Source organism: Harpia harpyja, chromosome 6 (genome assembly GCF_026419915.1).
Source record: "Harpia harpyja isolate bHarHar1 chromosome 6, bHarHar1 primary haplotype, whole genome shotgun sequence".
Classification (NCBI taxonomy): domain Eukaryota; kingdom Metazoa; phylum Chordata; class Aves; order Accipitriformes; family Accipitridae; genus Harpia; species Harpia harpyja.
The window spans coordinates 35473189-35489756 of record NC_068945.1 but is presented as its reverse complement, the minus strand read 5'-3'; the positions used below and the strand labels follow the sequence as shown (position 1 = coordinate 35489756).

The window sequence follows — 16568 nt, the reverse complement described above, 5'->3', positions numbered from 1 at the left end:
TATAAACTGGGGGAGCTGGCCAGGGGGGAGGAGGGATCCTGGCTCAGGAATGGGCTGAGCAGCAGGCTCCAGGTGGCGAGCAACTGCATCGTGCATCACTCGCTTCATATATTCTTTTATTAGTATTATTGTTATTGTTATTCCTTGTCTCCTCATGTTGTCCTATTAAATTGTCCTTATCTCAACCCACGAGTTTCTTCTTACCTTTTTGTTCTGATTTTCCTCCCCATCCCACCAGGGCAGGAGGAGTGAGCGAGCGGCTGTGTGGGGCTTAGTTGCTGGCTGGGGTTAAACCAGGACAGGCCAGTAACCCATGAGGAGAGAAATTGGGAGTGTACTGTATTAGGCAGCTCTCGAGCAAACATGTCCTCTCCCTCCCCACTGTTCTTCCCCTCTCCTGGCATCCCTATCAAGGATATATGCTGTAGCAGCCTATGATGCTCCATGCATCGTTCGAAAGTGCAAATAAAGGCATGAATTCAAGAGGTGATCTGTGATATGGGCTAAGTGAGGGCTTCAATTCAGTTTGTTGATTGAGCTAATCTGATTGAAGAAAACATCTTCCCACTTGTCTAGGAAAAGGTCTGCATGATACAGTTTGACTGTAGCTTGCCAAGGAAATACTTACAGTTGATCCCGGACTGTCATTAGAAATATTCGTATAGACTGAACAGCCTCTCTCTACACTGGAGCTGCTTTATGCTAACAGAGTTGTTTCACGTTAGTGATGGTTTCTAAATCAATTTAGTTAAGTTCATGCAAGAAGTTGCATAAATAGTCTTTCTCCTTTAAAAAAATAAAAAGCTTAAAATATGCCATCTTGAATTATTCAAACGAGACAGAAAATTTCAGTTAAATTAAAACAACCTACAGCTCTATGCCTGGATAATCTCATGTTTGATCAAGGAAAACACTTGAATCCACAACTAACTTTTCCTGATATCTAGGTGTCATCAAACTCATTGTATCATTCCTGACCCTCCTCTCTTCCCCTACCAAATGTAGACTTCATTAGGAGAACTAAATGAGACCATATTATTCCAGTTAATTAAGTTATTCTGCAAAAGAAATGAAAATAGATTTATATAAGGAAAAAAATCCACCTAACATAATCAGAGCATAAACCAGTAATCCACAAGAAAAATATTTTCCCCACTGCATCTGTTCGGTTCTTTAATATTAAAATTAGAGCTTTCTATTAAGTAAGGAAGAGAGGTACAGTCCTTTTACCTATGACATGACCTTTTCAGCAAGTTTGGGATATCTCTTCAAAAACAAATACTAATACTCTTACGCTTTGATTTTGTACGGATCACTTTCATACCTGTATTACTGTCAAAACTCTGTTAACACCCAGACCCTCCAAAATACCCATGAAATCTGTACTTAGGTAATAAGTGTTTAATTTTTTAATTTTTATCACATACCCACTGAAGGCAAGAGCTCAGATATTAACCTTCTCTTAAAATATCAAGCGAACTTGTGCCAAAATTATTTCTTGCCCTTATCCCCCTCAACCTCACATTTCTACTCTTATCCACATCTGAGCCCTACTGGACAAATGGAAAGACATAAAAGAAACACAGAAAAAAATCCTTAAATATGCACTCTCTTTCTCTGTCTCTAAAATGATATATATAGAGAATATATATATAAGGGGGTGTGTATATATATAGTTTACCAGAAAGAGCAAAAAGAAAGTCAGTAAAATCTAAATTGCTCAATCTGTAGATGAAACTTGTATCCTGTCTTCTCAAAAGCTACTACTTACCAATGCCAGTTCTCATCATTCAGAAGCCATTTGGAAGTAGCTGGTTTAATTAATCAATTAAAATGATCCCATCCCACCACTTCGCAGTACATCCAGAAACCGTCTTCAGGAAGCCAGTCTTGACACAGAGAACTATGGAGGAAGAGGCTGGAAATGATCCCTCCACCTGCCACAGCCAAATGATGACGGCTCAGCCTCAACGAAGAGCACAGAGCTGTGTGCTGGGCAGGATGGCCAGTGGCTGTAGTCTGCAGGGGACTGTCACTTCTGCATTACTTTAGAGATGACCACAATAGCATGCTTTGGCCCATAAAGGCTGGTTTATTTTCACCCAGTTCAGAGACATGAGATGTTATTAGGAATATGCTGCAGTCAAGGTATAAAAGCACTCTGAAGGAGGTTGATTTACTCTAGCAGGAAGAAATAATCTTGTGCTATCCTAAATGAAAGTTTATGGCTTAATTACAGCTTGACTGTAGGGTTTTGCTTGAATGAGCTTGCTAGAAGAATGAGCTATAGAATCCATTAGTCCTTTGACATTGCCATCAGCAGCCTTCAGAAATCTGACTTTTCGAAGAAGCAGTGCTAAGGAGATAGATACATTACTAACCCGGAGCACTATTTGCCTAACGAGTGGGGAGTGAACATCTGGGGTAAAAGGACGTGGTGCTGGCTGTCATAACTAACGGCAGATTAAGGGCTGATGTCAGGAAAGCACTTCAGTTCACCCTCAGCTTCCACCTTGGTTGGCAGCTGCTCAGCGTATTTGAGGGGCAGTCAGCCCTTGTATGTGTTTATCGGTAGTGGGGTGGTCGCAGTCAGATACTTAACCTTATCGAGGTCAGGAGAGATGACTAGCAGCCTTTCCTCTCACCTGCCACTACAGGTGGGTAATATGGGGACAACGTGGTCGTGCAGTTGCTGTTGCTGCGCTCGGGACTGGCCTGAGAGGTTTCATGCTGGCCTCACATGACTGGTTTCCAACGCACTCCAGAAAAGCTTGTGCCTTGCAGGCATGCGCAGTACTGGAAACGCACAGAGGCGAGGACGTGCCCTCCCAGAGCTGTCTGTAGCCATTACCCTTATTTTTGATCTGTGAGACAGCTGGAACTGATGCAGTAGGCCCTTGAATAAGAGAAAAGCCGCTCACCACCGTTAAAGCAGTGGAGGACGTAGGTTCAAAGGAGCCCCACAAAAAGACACAGTGTTCAGCTATAGCTCAGAGCCCTGCCTATGATCTTGTGTGGCACGGTCTCAGGCCCTGGGAAGAAAACAAGGGAGAGCAAAACTCATACAGGCTTATCTGAGCTGCATGGGGAATATCTCATTCCGGGCACCTTGCAGAGGCAGTGGGTGACCCCATGCCCAACCAGAGACTTCTTGCCAGTGGGTTGGTGCCTCTGCCTTACTGCAAACCCATTGTAAGAGTGCGGCTGGACCGGTGCCGGAGCACTCAACACGTTGCAGAACGGAGCTCACTCCCTATTAAAAATATCACTCAGCTCTTTGGGAAATCCAGGATGTAGGTTAACAGGTGTCGTGGTTTAACCCCAGCCAGCAACTAAACACCACGCAGCCGCTCACTCACTCCCCCCCACTCAGTGGAATGGGGGAGAAAATCGGGAAAAGAAGCAAAACCCGTGGGTTGAGATAAGAACGGTTTAATAGAACAGAAAAGAAGAAACTAATAATGATAATGATAACACTAACAAAATGACAACAGCAATAATGAAAGGATTGGAATGTACAAATGATGCGCAGTGCAATTGCTCACCACCCGCCGACCGACACCCAGCCAGTCCCCGAGCGGTGAATCCCTGCCCCCCCCCACTTCCCCGTTCCTAAACTGGATGGGACGTCACATGGTATGGAATACACCGTTGGCCAGTTTGGGTCAGGTGCCCTGGCTGTGTCCTGTGCCAACTTCTTGTGCCCCTCCAGCTTTCTCACTGGCTGGGCATGAGAAGCTGAAAAATCCTTGACATTAGTCTAAACACTACTGAGCAACAACTGAAAACATCAGTGTTATCAACATTCTTCTCATACTGAACTCAAAACATAGCACTGTACCAGCTACTAGGAAGACAGTTAACTCTATCCCAGCTGAAACCAGGACAACAGGGTTGACACGGTGGTAGGACAGGCCTGCCGATGAAGACTCGCTAGGAGGGTGGACCACACCGGAGCTGCTGGCGTGGCAACTGGGCAGCCCCTCCTGCCCGTGCGACCGGCCAGGGTGCTGCGTGGCTGTGGAGCGGGACGGCAGCTCCGGCTCCCTGCTCACAGCCCTCGGGGGGGCTTGCCTTGTGGTGGGAAGGGAGGAACAGCTGAGCTGCACTGGCTTTCCACAGCCTTCCAAGGAGAGGGCTAGGACTGTGGATTTACGGCGTTGGTGCTATATGACAAAGATTCAGTAAAGATTTTAAAAATCTTCATTAAAGCTGCACCTGCTGAACTCATGAGTCTATGATAACGTAAAGCAGCAGCAAGCAAGCCAACAGCTCTTTCAAAAGCTTTGGTTTTACCACCTTGTTCATAATCACAGTTACAACTCTGAGCACTTTGAAGCGGTCAGTAAAGTACAGCCAGTTAATAGTCACAGTAAATATCTGCTCTTTAGATCAACGCTCAGCTTCTCTAGTCATCTGGCAGGATTACTCTGATCCCGCAAATCCCCATGCTCTTGCTGCAGGACAGCAGCCCTGTGGAAGGAAGGCTGCAGGATCTCTACCTTTTTTATTTAGGACTACCATGAAGACTTAAAATGCACGGTGAGTTCAATACGCAGCGTCACTGCCTTGCACTGTGAGCAGTAGCTGCTAAGGAGACGTGTACGTCTGCCTCCCAGCCGCACCGACAACAGCCCGTTTTCTTTTTCAGCCCGGTTTGGAAGTGACTGCCAGCGCTCTTGTGTAAACACCGAAATCTGGGTCAATTAACCTCATGTATGACAACAGAGCATATTATCTGTCCAGAGCTGTAAGTGATCTGTACAACTTTCTGCAGGAATCTTTGCCTCTCTGTTTCCCACTCTGCCTCATCACCTTTTCAGCCTTTGGCTCCGGGTCATTGATCATCTCCTTCCACAACACAGAGGACACCCACCCACCACGCGCGTGGCACAGCAGCAGATCACACGGCTTAGTTGAATCTTTTCAATAAGAAAAATCGTTGAGAAGGAAACAGTGTCAAGCCTTTGACTCACTGACAGATGACCCAACTATATCACTGGTTTTAGCAAAGGCAATCACTGTTTTTCCATCATACCCTATATGTAAACATATGGATTTTGGTTTAATGCATGTATACAGCCAAAAGAGGGAAAGAGCTTTATGGAAGGACACTAACTGGCTTGATAGTAGAAGCCATTTTTAAATTTACACAGAAAAATGCACAAATAAAAGACCCAAACCCCTGGTCATCTTTCTCTCCTAAATATTTATTATGCTCTGCCTAGAAAAAGAATTTCCATCTTCCGTTTCCCTGAATATCTGAATTAAAATCTCCAGCAGTTTTCTAATTCCACATACTTTGTGCACATCACAGCAACACTGTTTCCTGATCTAATCTGTTTTCCAGATAGCTTGCTTTCAAACAATTAGCTACATCAGGACTTCTCCATAGCAAATCAATTGTTGATAGCTTTGGCTCAGCCAGATATAAGCTTTTGCATGATGACATGCCTCTCAAAAGAAATCACAAAAAATGACAAATGGCTGTTACAGTAAGCCTCTCAAAAATAAATTACTGTTGCCATACCATGTAGCCCTTTGATTGTGATTTTGTTTGTCCTTTACCCTTTCAGTATATTCACCAAAGACAGAACAAGACAGACATGCTCCAGTTAGTTAGTTACTCTTCTTTGGTAAGCTGTAATTCCTTGCAAAACTCCTTTGAAGTTGGTACTAATCAACGTGAGAAAGACTGGCAAAGTCCAGCCCAGTCCAAATGCAAGTAAGCTCAAAAAAAAAAAAAAAAAAAAAAAAGCAAATATAACAGAAAAAGAAATAGCAAATAGAGCAGTATTCTCATTACAATAACACAACACTTCACATAACCTATGTTGCATGACCAGTCCAAGCCAGTCTTACCAGGTTCATAAACTTTGACAACGATACATTTGGGCAAGGAAGGAAGCAGTACATACAAGACAAGGGCCAAGTCTAGAGAAGAGCTGTGCTTTCTGAATTCACAGTGCGTAAAGTCTTCTATATTTTTCACGAGTTTGTCCAAATACAGTATTTCCTCTTTTAAGAAAAATCTTTAGGAAGCAAATTTTATTAGACTGCTGGAATCACATGCCACTGAAAGGATTAATTGAAGTAGTTCCCCTATTTTGTGAAGTTACCTCTGAAGAGAAGCCACCCACCCCTAAGATGAAGCAGGAGCCCTGGGGACGGTGGCAGGCTCGTTCACCACCTGTGATGCCAAGCGTACAGCGAGCAGCGGAGGTTAAGACAACTGATTACAATCAATCCTGTTACTGCAGCTTAACGAGTTACTGCTGATTAGCTTGAGTCCTCACCACTGACAACTTTTATTCCGCGACTAAGGCAATTGTAAAGGTAAGGTGTTAACTTTTAGCTGTTTTCATTATGTGTCAATATTTATAAACAAATACAACCCCTTTACTTCTCATGACTAAGTTTTGACTAAAATGAGTACAATGCCCCCCATTTAAAGTTTTCAAACAATTATTGGCAAACACATTATCAGTTGAAGGCCATAAACATTTATCCAGTGCCGCTAGGCATCCTGGTGGCAAATGTAATCTTTTTGTTCTGATCAGTCCCAGAGAACTCATGACTTTTTTCCCCCTAGTGATTTTACTGTAAAGATTTTATGAGCCTGTGAAAGGATTTGCAGGCAGCCTGGACATTTTTCTCAGTAGCCATCTGAGTTAGCTTCTGTGCTTACTGCAGGGGAGCTGAGTTATCAGTGCGACTGAGAGTCTTTTATAGGGGACAGCCTCTGCCTCTGAAAAGTCAGCTGTATGCACTGAAAGTGCCTCTAAACACGCATGAGAAATTGCTACGTATGGACCAGGGAGTAAAAACCAACGCTAAGCTTGCATTGAAGACATTCACATTAATGTCATGCTGTTTGCTTTTCCCAAACAAGATATCACTGTCACACGGCCCTGCGCTCACAGAGGGAGGAGACGCAGTTCAAGGACTGACAATAGATGCTTTTTTTAAAACATTTTCTCTCTTTTTATTTGTTTTTCCTGATGGTTGCTACAAGCAAAGGAGGTATTCAGAATTGTAACTGCACGATACAAACACAGGCAGCAAACTAAGTGGATGGCATGAAAGGCGTATCTGAGAACACAGAGTTGACAGAATCGGAGTCGGATTTTGTTCGAGTCGTTTTCAAGATACTGTCAGCAATGATATTGTCATTAGGAAACAGTTTTACTTTCCCATTCTGACTGTGTTTTGGTTCGTGCACGGGTTCCAGGAAAACCACCCGTTTCCCAGTGCTAGCCTTCTTCTCGTCGGCTGGCAGCTCCTGCGGCGGTGTGGAATTCAGTATGGATGAGTGGGCACTGCTTTGGTTCAGCTTCCTCTTCCTCCTTTTCGCCTTACATTGGCACGGACAGGGGGTCAGGTAGAGGTACAGCAGTACTAAAACAATACTGGCTACACAGGCAGCAAGGGTGGTAAAAGCTGTATTAAATGCTTCATGAGCGTGGGACCTGTTGACTGTGAAATTGCTAACATTTATTCTAACCTCTATGGTTTCATTTAATAGTCTTTTCTTATTTATTGCGATGCAGGAATACAGCCCTGAGTCCTCCAGCTGGGCATCTGTTATCTCCAGGCTGCCGTTATGAAACACTTTAAAGTTGTCAGTCGCCCTGTCTGGCTCCAACAATCTGTTGTCCGGACTAACCCAAACAAAGCGCGTGCCCGCGTCGCTGATTCTGCTGTCACAGTGTACAATCAGCCTGTCACCAACCTGGGCGTCGTGAATAAACCCAAAGGCTTGGAAAGAGCTGTTGACGGTGCTTTCGGAGCAATTCAGAAAGTTGTCGTGCAGTAAAGGCAGTTTATTGTAACCTCTTGGGTCCGATCGCAACAAACAGGTGTACTCGTTTTTGAAGTCCACCACCGAGCTGAAGTGCCTTTGATACCAGAAGATTAGCATGGCGTACAGCATACAGTCGCAATGAAACGGGTTGCCATGAAGATAAATTCCACTAAGGTGTTTGGCCGGCACTGAACTCAGGCGCTGAATAGGCACCGACTGGATGTGATTAAAGGAAATGTCCAGCAACACAAGGTCTGTCAGTTTATGTTTGCCACTGTACAAGTCCAGCGGGAAATGCGAGAGCAAATTATAGCTTAAGTACAGTTTCTGTAATTTGTACAGTCCTCCGAAGGCTGAAGACTCTATCTGCGTTATCTGATTGTTGTACAGCAGGAGAACTTCCAGTGTCTTTAGCTCCTGAAACACAGGGCTGCCCAGCGTCTTCAGGCTGTTGGATGACAAGTCCAGGTACTTCAGATTCGGGGTTGTGGAAAAGCTTCCAGTGATAATGCTGCTAATGCTATTATGATTGAGTATTAAAGTGTTCAGTTTCTCGAACAGCGCAGGGACCCATTCAGGCTCCAGAAACCCAATTCTGTTATAACTCAGATCCAGCCTTTTCATACATTTATAGAGATTTCCTGGCACTCGAGAGAGGTTCTTATTGGTGCAGGTTACGATATCACTGGCACAGATGCAGGCTGCTGGACACATCCCCGGGGCACTGCCACAAACGCTCACGGTGAAGACCAAGAGGCATGCCAGTCCTTTGCAGTTCACGTGAAAAACTCCAAGTCGAGTAGGAATTGTCCGCCAGTTTAAAGACATTGTCACAGTCTCTTAGCTCTCTCCCAGTGCCCCTTGCCACAGATTACATGTGCAGTTAGCTTTGCACTACTTGCTGTCAAAAGAAGGATACAGAGGTACAGCACATTAACATTTATGATTCATACCCTGCCGGATTTCTTATGCATGCCTTTTGAAAAATACAAGGAATTAATCCTTAATGTTTCATACGGTTAATTATAAAATCTAGTTGTTCTTGGGTGATGTAGGCTTAACATTGGTTTTATGTAAACATGAAATTCTGCACTCATGGATAAATATTCACACTACAGATGTGATATTTTGTCTCTTCAAAAACAATGCAATTATTCTTCAGTCTTGGACCAAGTAATGCAATTCCTGGCAGTTCATTAAAAAACCCCAACAAACCAGAAATGTTCCTCTGTGGAACATGACTGGGCAATGGCATCCCCTACCTGTTTCCAAACCAACCCAGATAGAAAACTCCTGGTACAGGAAAGAAAAAGCCTCATCCAAAAATGCTCTATTTCTTTCTGGGAGCAGTTACAACACGTGTTTCTTCTCAATCAGAAAATGTCACACATTTTCAAGTAAAGAATTTTCTCAGACTACTTAGCTTTAAATGTCATATGAATTTCTTTTTTTTTTTTTCTCCCTTTTTTTTTTAAACTCAGTAACTGATTGTTCAGGTAGCGAGAGCCTATTTTAAAAGTTATTCAAAATGCCCAGTTAGAATATTTTGTATTCTGCTACTTCTACCTTTGCCAAAATAACTGTTGAGGAGGAAATCTTCTATGCCTGGTGCCTACCTCAGGTGCAAGTTTTGGGAACTTTCAGTAAGAATGAGTCAGCCATTTCTCAAAACTTAGTAAAGGAAAAAAATATTTTGCTCACACTTGAATAGTAAGAACATACCCAACCATAGTGTTTTCTGAGAATATTTTAGTGTCACTGTGGTTTGAAGCAGGGATGTTTGGCAGGGCAGCGATTCTGTGCCAAGGGGTATGCTTTTTGCCATCTCCTAAGAAAATGTACACGTACTTAGCAGAGTAATGAACATTTCTGTTCACTCTTACTCTCCCTGGATACCTGTTAAGAGTCTGTCAAGTAAATTCCCAGGTGAATCCACAAGCATTGATTATCCCCACCCCTTCGCAGCTCGAACACGGTATTCAGCTCCCACATATTAACCTCATACTCATTTCTCCAATCTCACCCTCCTGTTGGTACAGCATCTGAGCAGGACAAGTCCCACAATGTCTGCTCTGGGCTGCTGATAGTGGCTATGGCCGGGAGCTGGGAGACTGCCTGCGGGCAGTGGGAGGAGGAGAAAGCAGCAACCTCAGGTGGAGAGAAGCAGAAGAAAAGAAGTTGTTTTCTCTGATGAGGCAAGATGGATGAAGAAAGGATGAGTCTTGAGTATAAAAACATTAAAATCAAGACCTAAAGGGTGGAGGATGGCAGGGCAGAGAAGCAGCCAAAGGAGGGGAGAGAGGGAAAAGGAGGATAAGAGATGCATAGGGAAGGAAGGGCAAAACCAGAGGAGGAGGAGAACGCTAATGGAGCAGCATCATCATTACTAATGAAGCAACTGAGGAGGAGGTAGTTTGAGGATGCGGAAGTCAATTAAGGCATAGGAGACTGGAAAAGCAGATGGGGAGGGTGTAAAGGGCTAGAAGAGGGTTAGGTAGAAGAAGGGCAAGAGTTTCAGGAGGTGAACCTTAGAACACACTTCTCTGGAGAATTTGCATCTGCTACTTAGGAATCTAAGATTATCTATGCAGTTAATTAATATATGTGAAATGTACTAATTTCCACTCCCCCTCAGTTCCTTACTCCACTCCCCTCTAACCCTCCGCCAATCTGGCAGGCTGCTGTCTTCTGTTGACGAGTCTACTCCTAAGTCAAGTGGTAGAGGATGTGCTATGAACCTAAAGAGCTGAACCTTCTAATGACCCATTAAAAGAAGAAATATGAAGGCAGCAGGATGGGAGAATTCACCTTTCACAAAAATTTATATATATGTTGGCTTTAAATGTTTGCATTCCCCAAAACTGTATTAAAAGAATGGCAAGACTGCCAAGTCAAGTGCTCAAAAATTAAAGTGTCAAAATTGAAGTTTTCTGTGCCATTTTAGATTTTATCCACAGTCCTTAGGTAGATGATCGCTTAATTTTTTTCCCCAAAACCTTTCCTCACACTGTGCACAGGTTCTGAGGAAGAACCGGGACTAGAAAGGGTGATTACGTCAAGAGCTAAGTAAGTGCCTATACCTGAGAACTGGAGCATATCCTACCCACTGCCACAGAATTCCTGTGAGATCAGGCAAATTATGTGAACTGGTGACTGTTGGAAAACAATGAACATATTACAGTCACCAGCTTGACACAGAAAATAAGGAACCTCTGCGTACTGAGTTTGGGAAGGATTGATCTGAAGAAGTGCTGAGCTGAGAGTCAAAATGCTATGACTCTAGCTGGCACTTGTGAATGTAAGGGCTTCTCCTTGCTTCCCTGTCTATAAAAGGGATATAGCAACATAATCTTAACTATAGAAATATTGTAAAAATAAATGGATTGATTTGAATGAAAGCTTTGTGTCAAGATTCTTACAGTCTTCTGGGCTTTTAGATCCTACTGAAGTATCAAACTACATGGGGTTTTCAGTGGGAAGTTAGCAACACAGAGGAATATTTTTTTTTTAACCAGTCCTAAGCAACTTAGTTGTTTTTGCTAGCTAGCTAGTCTATGGCAACAGTTAATAGATGTAAGTTCTTCTAGAGGGTGAGACCTATGAAATATTATAGAAACGACCATCAGAAAAAAATTCTGTACCTCAATGTGGATTCGTATGGCATGCAGTACATAAGGCACAATAGAAACACACTGACAGATGAAAAAAGAATGTAATAACTGCTCATTTAGTTAGTACATTGCACGAAGCAAGGTTTCTGAAAAATGCATGCCATAAAACCATGTGCATGAAGACTGAATTATAAAGCATCCACAAAATGGGAGACAAACTGCTGTTGCATAGGTTGCCTTTCCCACTAATATTTCAATGCCTGATTCTGCAACCTATGCAGCCCAATTTTTAACGTAACTGCACTTGCAAAAAGATGAATGGCACTTTCAAAAATCAGCTCCTACGTTGAATATAACTGCGATCCTGGAGATGCTCCAAATAGGACATACAAGGTCAGTGCTCAGTTTTGGAAGGGTTACCAAGTTTAATACACTAAATAACCTTGCGTGTTTGTTTCTGTCTATCAGAAACTATCTCACCAGAAACCCTGAGCTAGTCTGCAACCAAATCCCAAGGGCAGAGCAGTGGCTGGTGTAAATCAGCATAATACCTTTGAGTTCTAAGGAGCAAAAAGAGTTTGCAAGGGCTGAAAACCGGGTTGTCCATTTCCAAAGCTCGTTGAAGTTGCAAATGCAAACTGTTTCAGACAACTTGCCTTGCCTGGCGAGGCACATCCAAATTATAGACATCATAAACTTACCAGGGGACACACAAGGCTATTTGGAGAGTACCCTGACAAGCAGAAACCTTCCTTGCCGTGCCCAACTCACAGTGCAGTGCCTACATTCCCAAGAGGTTCTTTGCCCTTTTGGAGAGTAGGATTGTTGAGTTGCAACTTGTTCCTCAACCTGTGTTCCCCCAAACTTCTGCATAAATTAGACCACAGGATGGTCTGCAAAGCCAAGCATGTTCAACATAAATATTTATAAGCTATGTGATCATTTGAACTTACTCAAAATGACTGCATAAACATTTCTGGGCTAGTAATATGTGCGTGTTAAGTGGCAAGGAAGAACAAAGACTACAATCAGCCTTATATTAAAAAGTGGCATTTTGTTTCATCCCAGTAACATTACTTCAGGTCTTAGAAAAGTACTACTTTACAAGCTTCAATAGTACAGATTTTCTCAAGAGAGATATTGCTATTAAATACTATCAGCTAATATGTGCCAAACAGACTCTGGCTAAGTACTTCACCACTATTTCTGAATGAGCTGCGTAAATAGCTTTTTTTGATTTATAGTAAAAAGAAGGGCATGGTTGGCAGTTTTGTACTTGAATTCTTTTCAAAGAAATCATTTCTTTCTGGTGTTAAAGTGTCATATTTTAAGTTCATTGCCAGAAACACAGTACTCCCTGAGATGAATCATCTGTGCAGTAATGGTGCACATGCTTCTTAACTGTTTGAGAAGAAACACAGGATGTATCCTCATATGATAGGGAATATCCTCTGTTGTCAGGAACAGCTCAATTGACTACAACAAATCAACTTGTAGAGAAGTTGAGGATCTGGCTCTTGTTTTTGATCTTTTTAATGGTGTGTTTGTTGGGGGGGTGGTTTGGGTTTTTTTTGGTTTGGGGTTTTGCTTGTTTGTTTGTTTGTTTAGTTTGGGGTTTTTTTTAAGTAATGAGCACCTAGAGCTGCTTATGGAAAAGGGTAATGCTGGGCAACCATAAACATCCTCACCACCAGTTATCACTGCAAGATCAACTAAAGTCCTAAACACTCATTTCCATTTTCTCTGGGCTCTCTCTCCCCCTAATGCTCCATTATCAATCTCTACACCAGCTTTCTGTTCTTCTGTAAGTACCCTCAGGCTTATTGCTCTTTCTTCCAGGGAAACCCATACACCAAGCTCCCTCTCCTAGTTCATTTGAGACTTTGCTAAAAAAACCTTATGTGGCACACCTCTTAATTTAAGCAGTGAATTGGACTGGAGATCACAAGTCACCTGAATGATTTTGCAAACACCACCATTAGTCTTTTCAACATTAAACAAACTGGATTGATAAATGCTTTACAGTAGGAATAACATCTTCCTGTACACTGGTGATGCAGATAGTCCCACATCTGGCTGGCACTTTCTGCACGGTGAAAATGCAAATATTTGCACACAACCCCACTGTACAAGTGCAGGAATACTGTTGAGCTTCTAGAGAGTTCAAACACAAGAAAACATTAAAGATTTCTGTCCACCCTCTAGAAGGTCCGCACCATTTCTACATCTCCCAGCCCTTTCCCTTGTGCCACGTCTCCTGTGACTGATTCCTCTGTCCCCCAGTCTCACCAGCCCACAAGTCACTCACTGCACCTTTGCACCTTCCCATTGACTTCCAATGCCCACACAGTTGCTCTCCCCCTCTTACCAGTCTACATATCAGATGAATCAGGGCTGGATTATTTAAATACAATAATACATGAAAAGAAACAGTGATGGCTCAGGTGTTAACAATGTTTCCTCACAGCCCTTTTTTTTGGGGGGGGGGGGGAAATGGCATTTGACAAAGCTTTCCTCATGAACTCGGAAGAAAAAGTGACTGTTAGAATGGGGTTTTATTAATTTATAACAACAATATTATACAGGTGCAATTATTCATGCTTTTAATTCCAAGTTTATGAATCCTGCTTAAGTACATGACACAGCCATTAATTACAAACAGACTGGTGGCATCCTACATAATTAATCTTTCGAAATGTTACACTTAGAAGGAAGGTCTGCATAAACTTCCATTCCTTGCATGTGTGTGGGATGCTGTCAGAGGAAATATCCCAGAAGTGGCCACCTTACTCCAGTCTCCAGGCTCTTGTCTGCTTTTATCACTCCTGAGTGGGAAAGGCACTCTCTGCATCAAATCTGCCTGACAGCTGTGCTCAGCATTTCTGACTGAGCAGATTGGGATTACCCAACCATCGTAATCCATGGGATTTAGTGACATGATGAATCGGACAACAGAGGCTGTTGGTGAGCTACATCTGGGTGATGTCTTGATACACTGGACTAAATCCCTGAACTGGAGTAAGCTGTGCTTGATGCAGGACCTCACGGTGATGAAAAAAGTGGTTTTACATCACCTTTGCAGCAAGCTGATCCTGAGGTCAGGCTGGCAAATGGAGTGGTCTCTCTGGCCAGCACCTGGCCAGACCTCAGCAGTGCTGAATTGGAGATGAATTTGTCCTGGTAACCTTAGCCAGCTAAAACAATCTTCTCCTCCGTTCATCCCTCACTAAAGATGGAATTTCCCTGAAGACAGATTTTTTTTTTTTTTTCACACCCATGATAACTCACTTGGCTTAAAGAAAACTGAGACACAGATGAGCAACTGGGTGACGTACCACAGAGCCTGAGCTGGACTAATCATCAGCAGCCTGTCTACGGCAGTACCAGCTACATGAAGTCAACACTGCAGCTCTTACCTCTCTTGAGAGAGTACAAGGGAAATCCGCATCTATGAACCAACCATGCATCCTTTTTGCCAAGTTACTTTGTAAATCAAGCTGCACCCTAGCTTAAACCTTGCAAATGACTTCAGTTGCTAAGGAGATCGGCAAATAATTAAGAAAAAAAAAATGCAATGATAAGCGGCAGTGCCTGTTACAGTATCAGCAACCACTCTCCACGCAATGCCAGATCTTAGGAAAGTTTTCTTGCCCAGCGTAGGATCCTCACCGCCTCCAAAGGCTTCTCTGACGGCTAAACTTCAAAGAACCCCCCCTTGCCTACAATTTGGGGGGGGGGATTCCTGCCAGGTTCTCCACGGGGACAACCCACTGCAGCCCCCCGATCCCTACCCGGGGGGGGGGGGGGGGGGGTCGGCGGAGGGCAAAGTTTCGGCGAGCCCAGCGGGGCTAAACCGGCGTGGGACCTGGGGCACCCACAGACACCGGGTGTCCCCGTCCCCCCCCCCCAGTCTCGCCCGCTGCCGGGCTGCGCTCGCCGCCGGAGCCCCCTCAGCCCCGGTTCTTGCCACTCCGGACCCTGCCCCCCCGCCATACCCCGGCAACCGGGGAAATATCTACCCCCCCCCCCCCGGGGACAGCGTTACCTGGAGCTCCCGGCGGTCGCTTCATGGCCGGGGAGAGCGATACCGGCCCCGCATGTTCCGCTCCGTTGCCGCCGGAGGCGGGGAGGGGAGGGGGGTGGTGGTGGAAATTGGGATTCCCGGGAATGGAACGGAGGCCCGGAGCCCGGTACCGGGTGAGGAGGGAAGGCAGGAGACTCCCGGTCCCAGCAGCGCTGGGGTTTTTATCCCCTCCTGCCTCCACCCGGGGGGGGGGGGGGGGAGCGCTCCTCCTCCCCGCTCCCGGCTCCACTCTCCCCGCCCCGGCAAGCGAGGGCAAAGCCACCCCCCACAGCCCCGGGTGGGCTCCGTCCGCAACCCTGCTCTGCAGCGGGGGGATGCAGAAGGTGCTGCCGTCCCCGTTAAATGTGTCCAAAGTCGCCGGGAGGGGAGGTGGAACCCGCAGGGCGGTCGGTCGCAAGGGGCGGGTGAATGTAAAAGGCGTCGGGTTAGCTCTGGGAAACAATCCTCCGGTTCGTGAAATGGTCCAAAGGCACGGAGGCTCCGTGGGAAACGGGGCTGGGATGAGACCGAGAGAGTCTATCGAACGGTACAGGGGGTCATCTAAAATTAATTGCCGTGTACGCGGCTTGTCTCGACCGTGGGATCCGTGAGAGCTGCTGCAAGTGGGGAACCGCGACCGGCTCAGAAGAGGCAAAGCTGCAGCCGAAGGCCTAAGGACACCCTTCCCTCTGTTACACGCTGATTTTAACCTCCCCCAGCGAAGTTTCTCACTACATTTCCACCATAATTTAGAGTACCCTACATTTAGAGACCGAAACTGAACCGGGGCTAGTTTAGCAAGTAACAGAGATTGTGGATTTATTGTCATCCAGACATACAGTTTATGGAATAATTCTCAGCGAAGGAACTTGTGTATTAAAGCTGCTGTAAATCACACTTCTCTTCCAAGGGCATACAGCAAAATGATTTTTAATATGAGGGTTTGTGGCCACATATAATGCTCAAGGGTCCTAAATTCATGCTACAGACAAACTGAAATTCTTTAGTACGGTACAAGGTATCTGCTAAAGATGTGATTCAACACAGATTGAAGCCTGGTGAGCCGTGGGTGATACTGCTGGTGATTTCA

At 44.6% G+C, this 16568-nt stretch overlaps 1 protein-coding gene across 1 annotated transcript; it reads right to left on the bottom strand.

The window, feature by feature from the left end:
• Positions 1-6960: 6960 nt before the first annotated feature.
• AMIGO2 (adhesion molecule with Ig like domain 2) lies at positions 6961-15697 on the bottom strand. Its single transcript, XM_052790561.1, has 2 exons — positions 15461-15697; positions 6961-8705 (listed from the first exon to the last, which is right to left on the bottom strand). The coding sequence occupies exon 2, from the start codon at positions 8630-8632 to the stop codon at positions 7067-7069; it is 1566 nt and encodes a 521-aa protein (XP_052646521.1). The 5' UTR covers positions 8633-8705; positions 15461-15697; the 3' UTR covers positions 6961-7066.
• Positions 15698-16568: the final 871 nt, after the last annotated feature.

What these genes read in the sequence shown, in the direction of transcription:
- AMIGO2 (XM_052790561.1), bottom strand. Translation starts at nt 8,632, where the DNA reads ATGTCTTTAAACTGGCGGACAATTCCTACTCGACTTGGAGTTTTTCAC.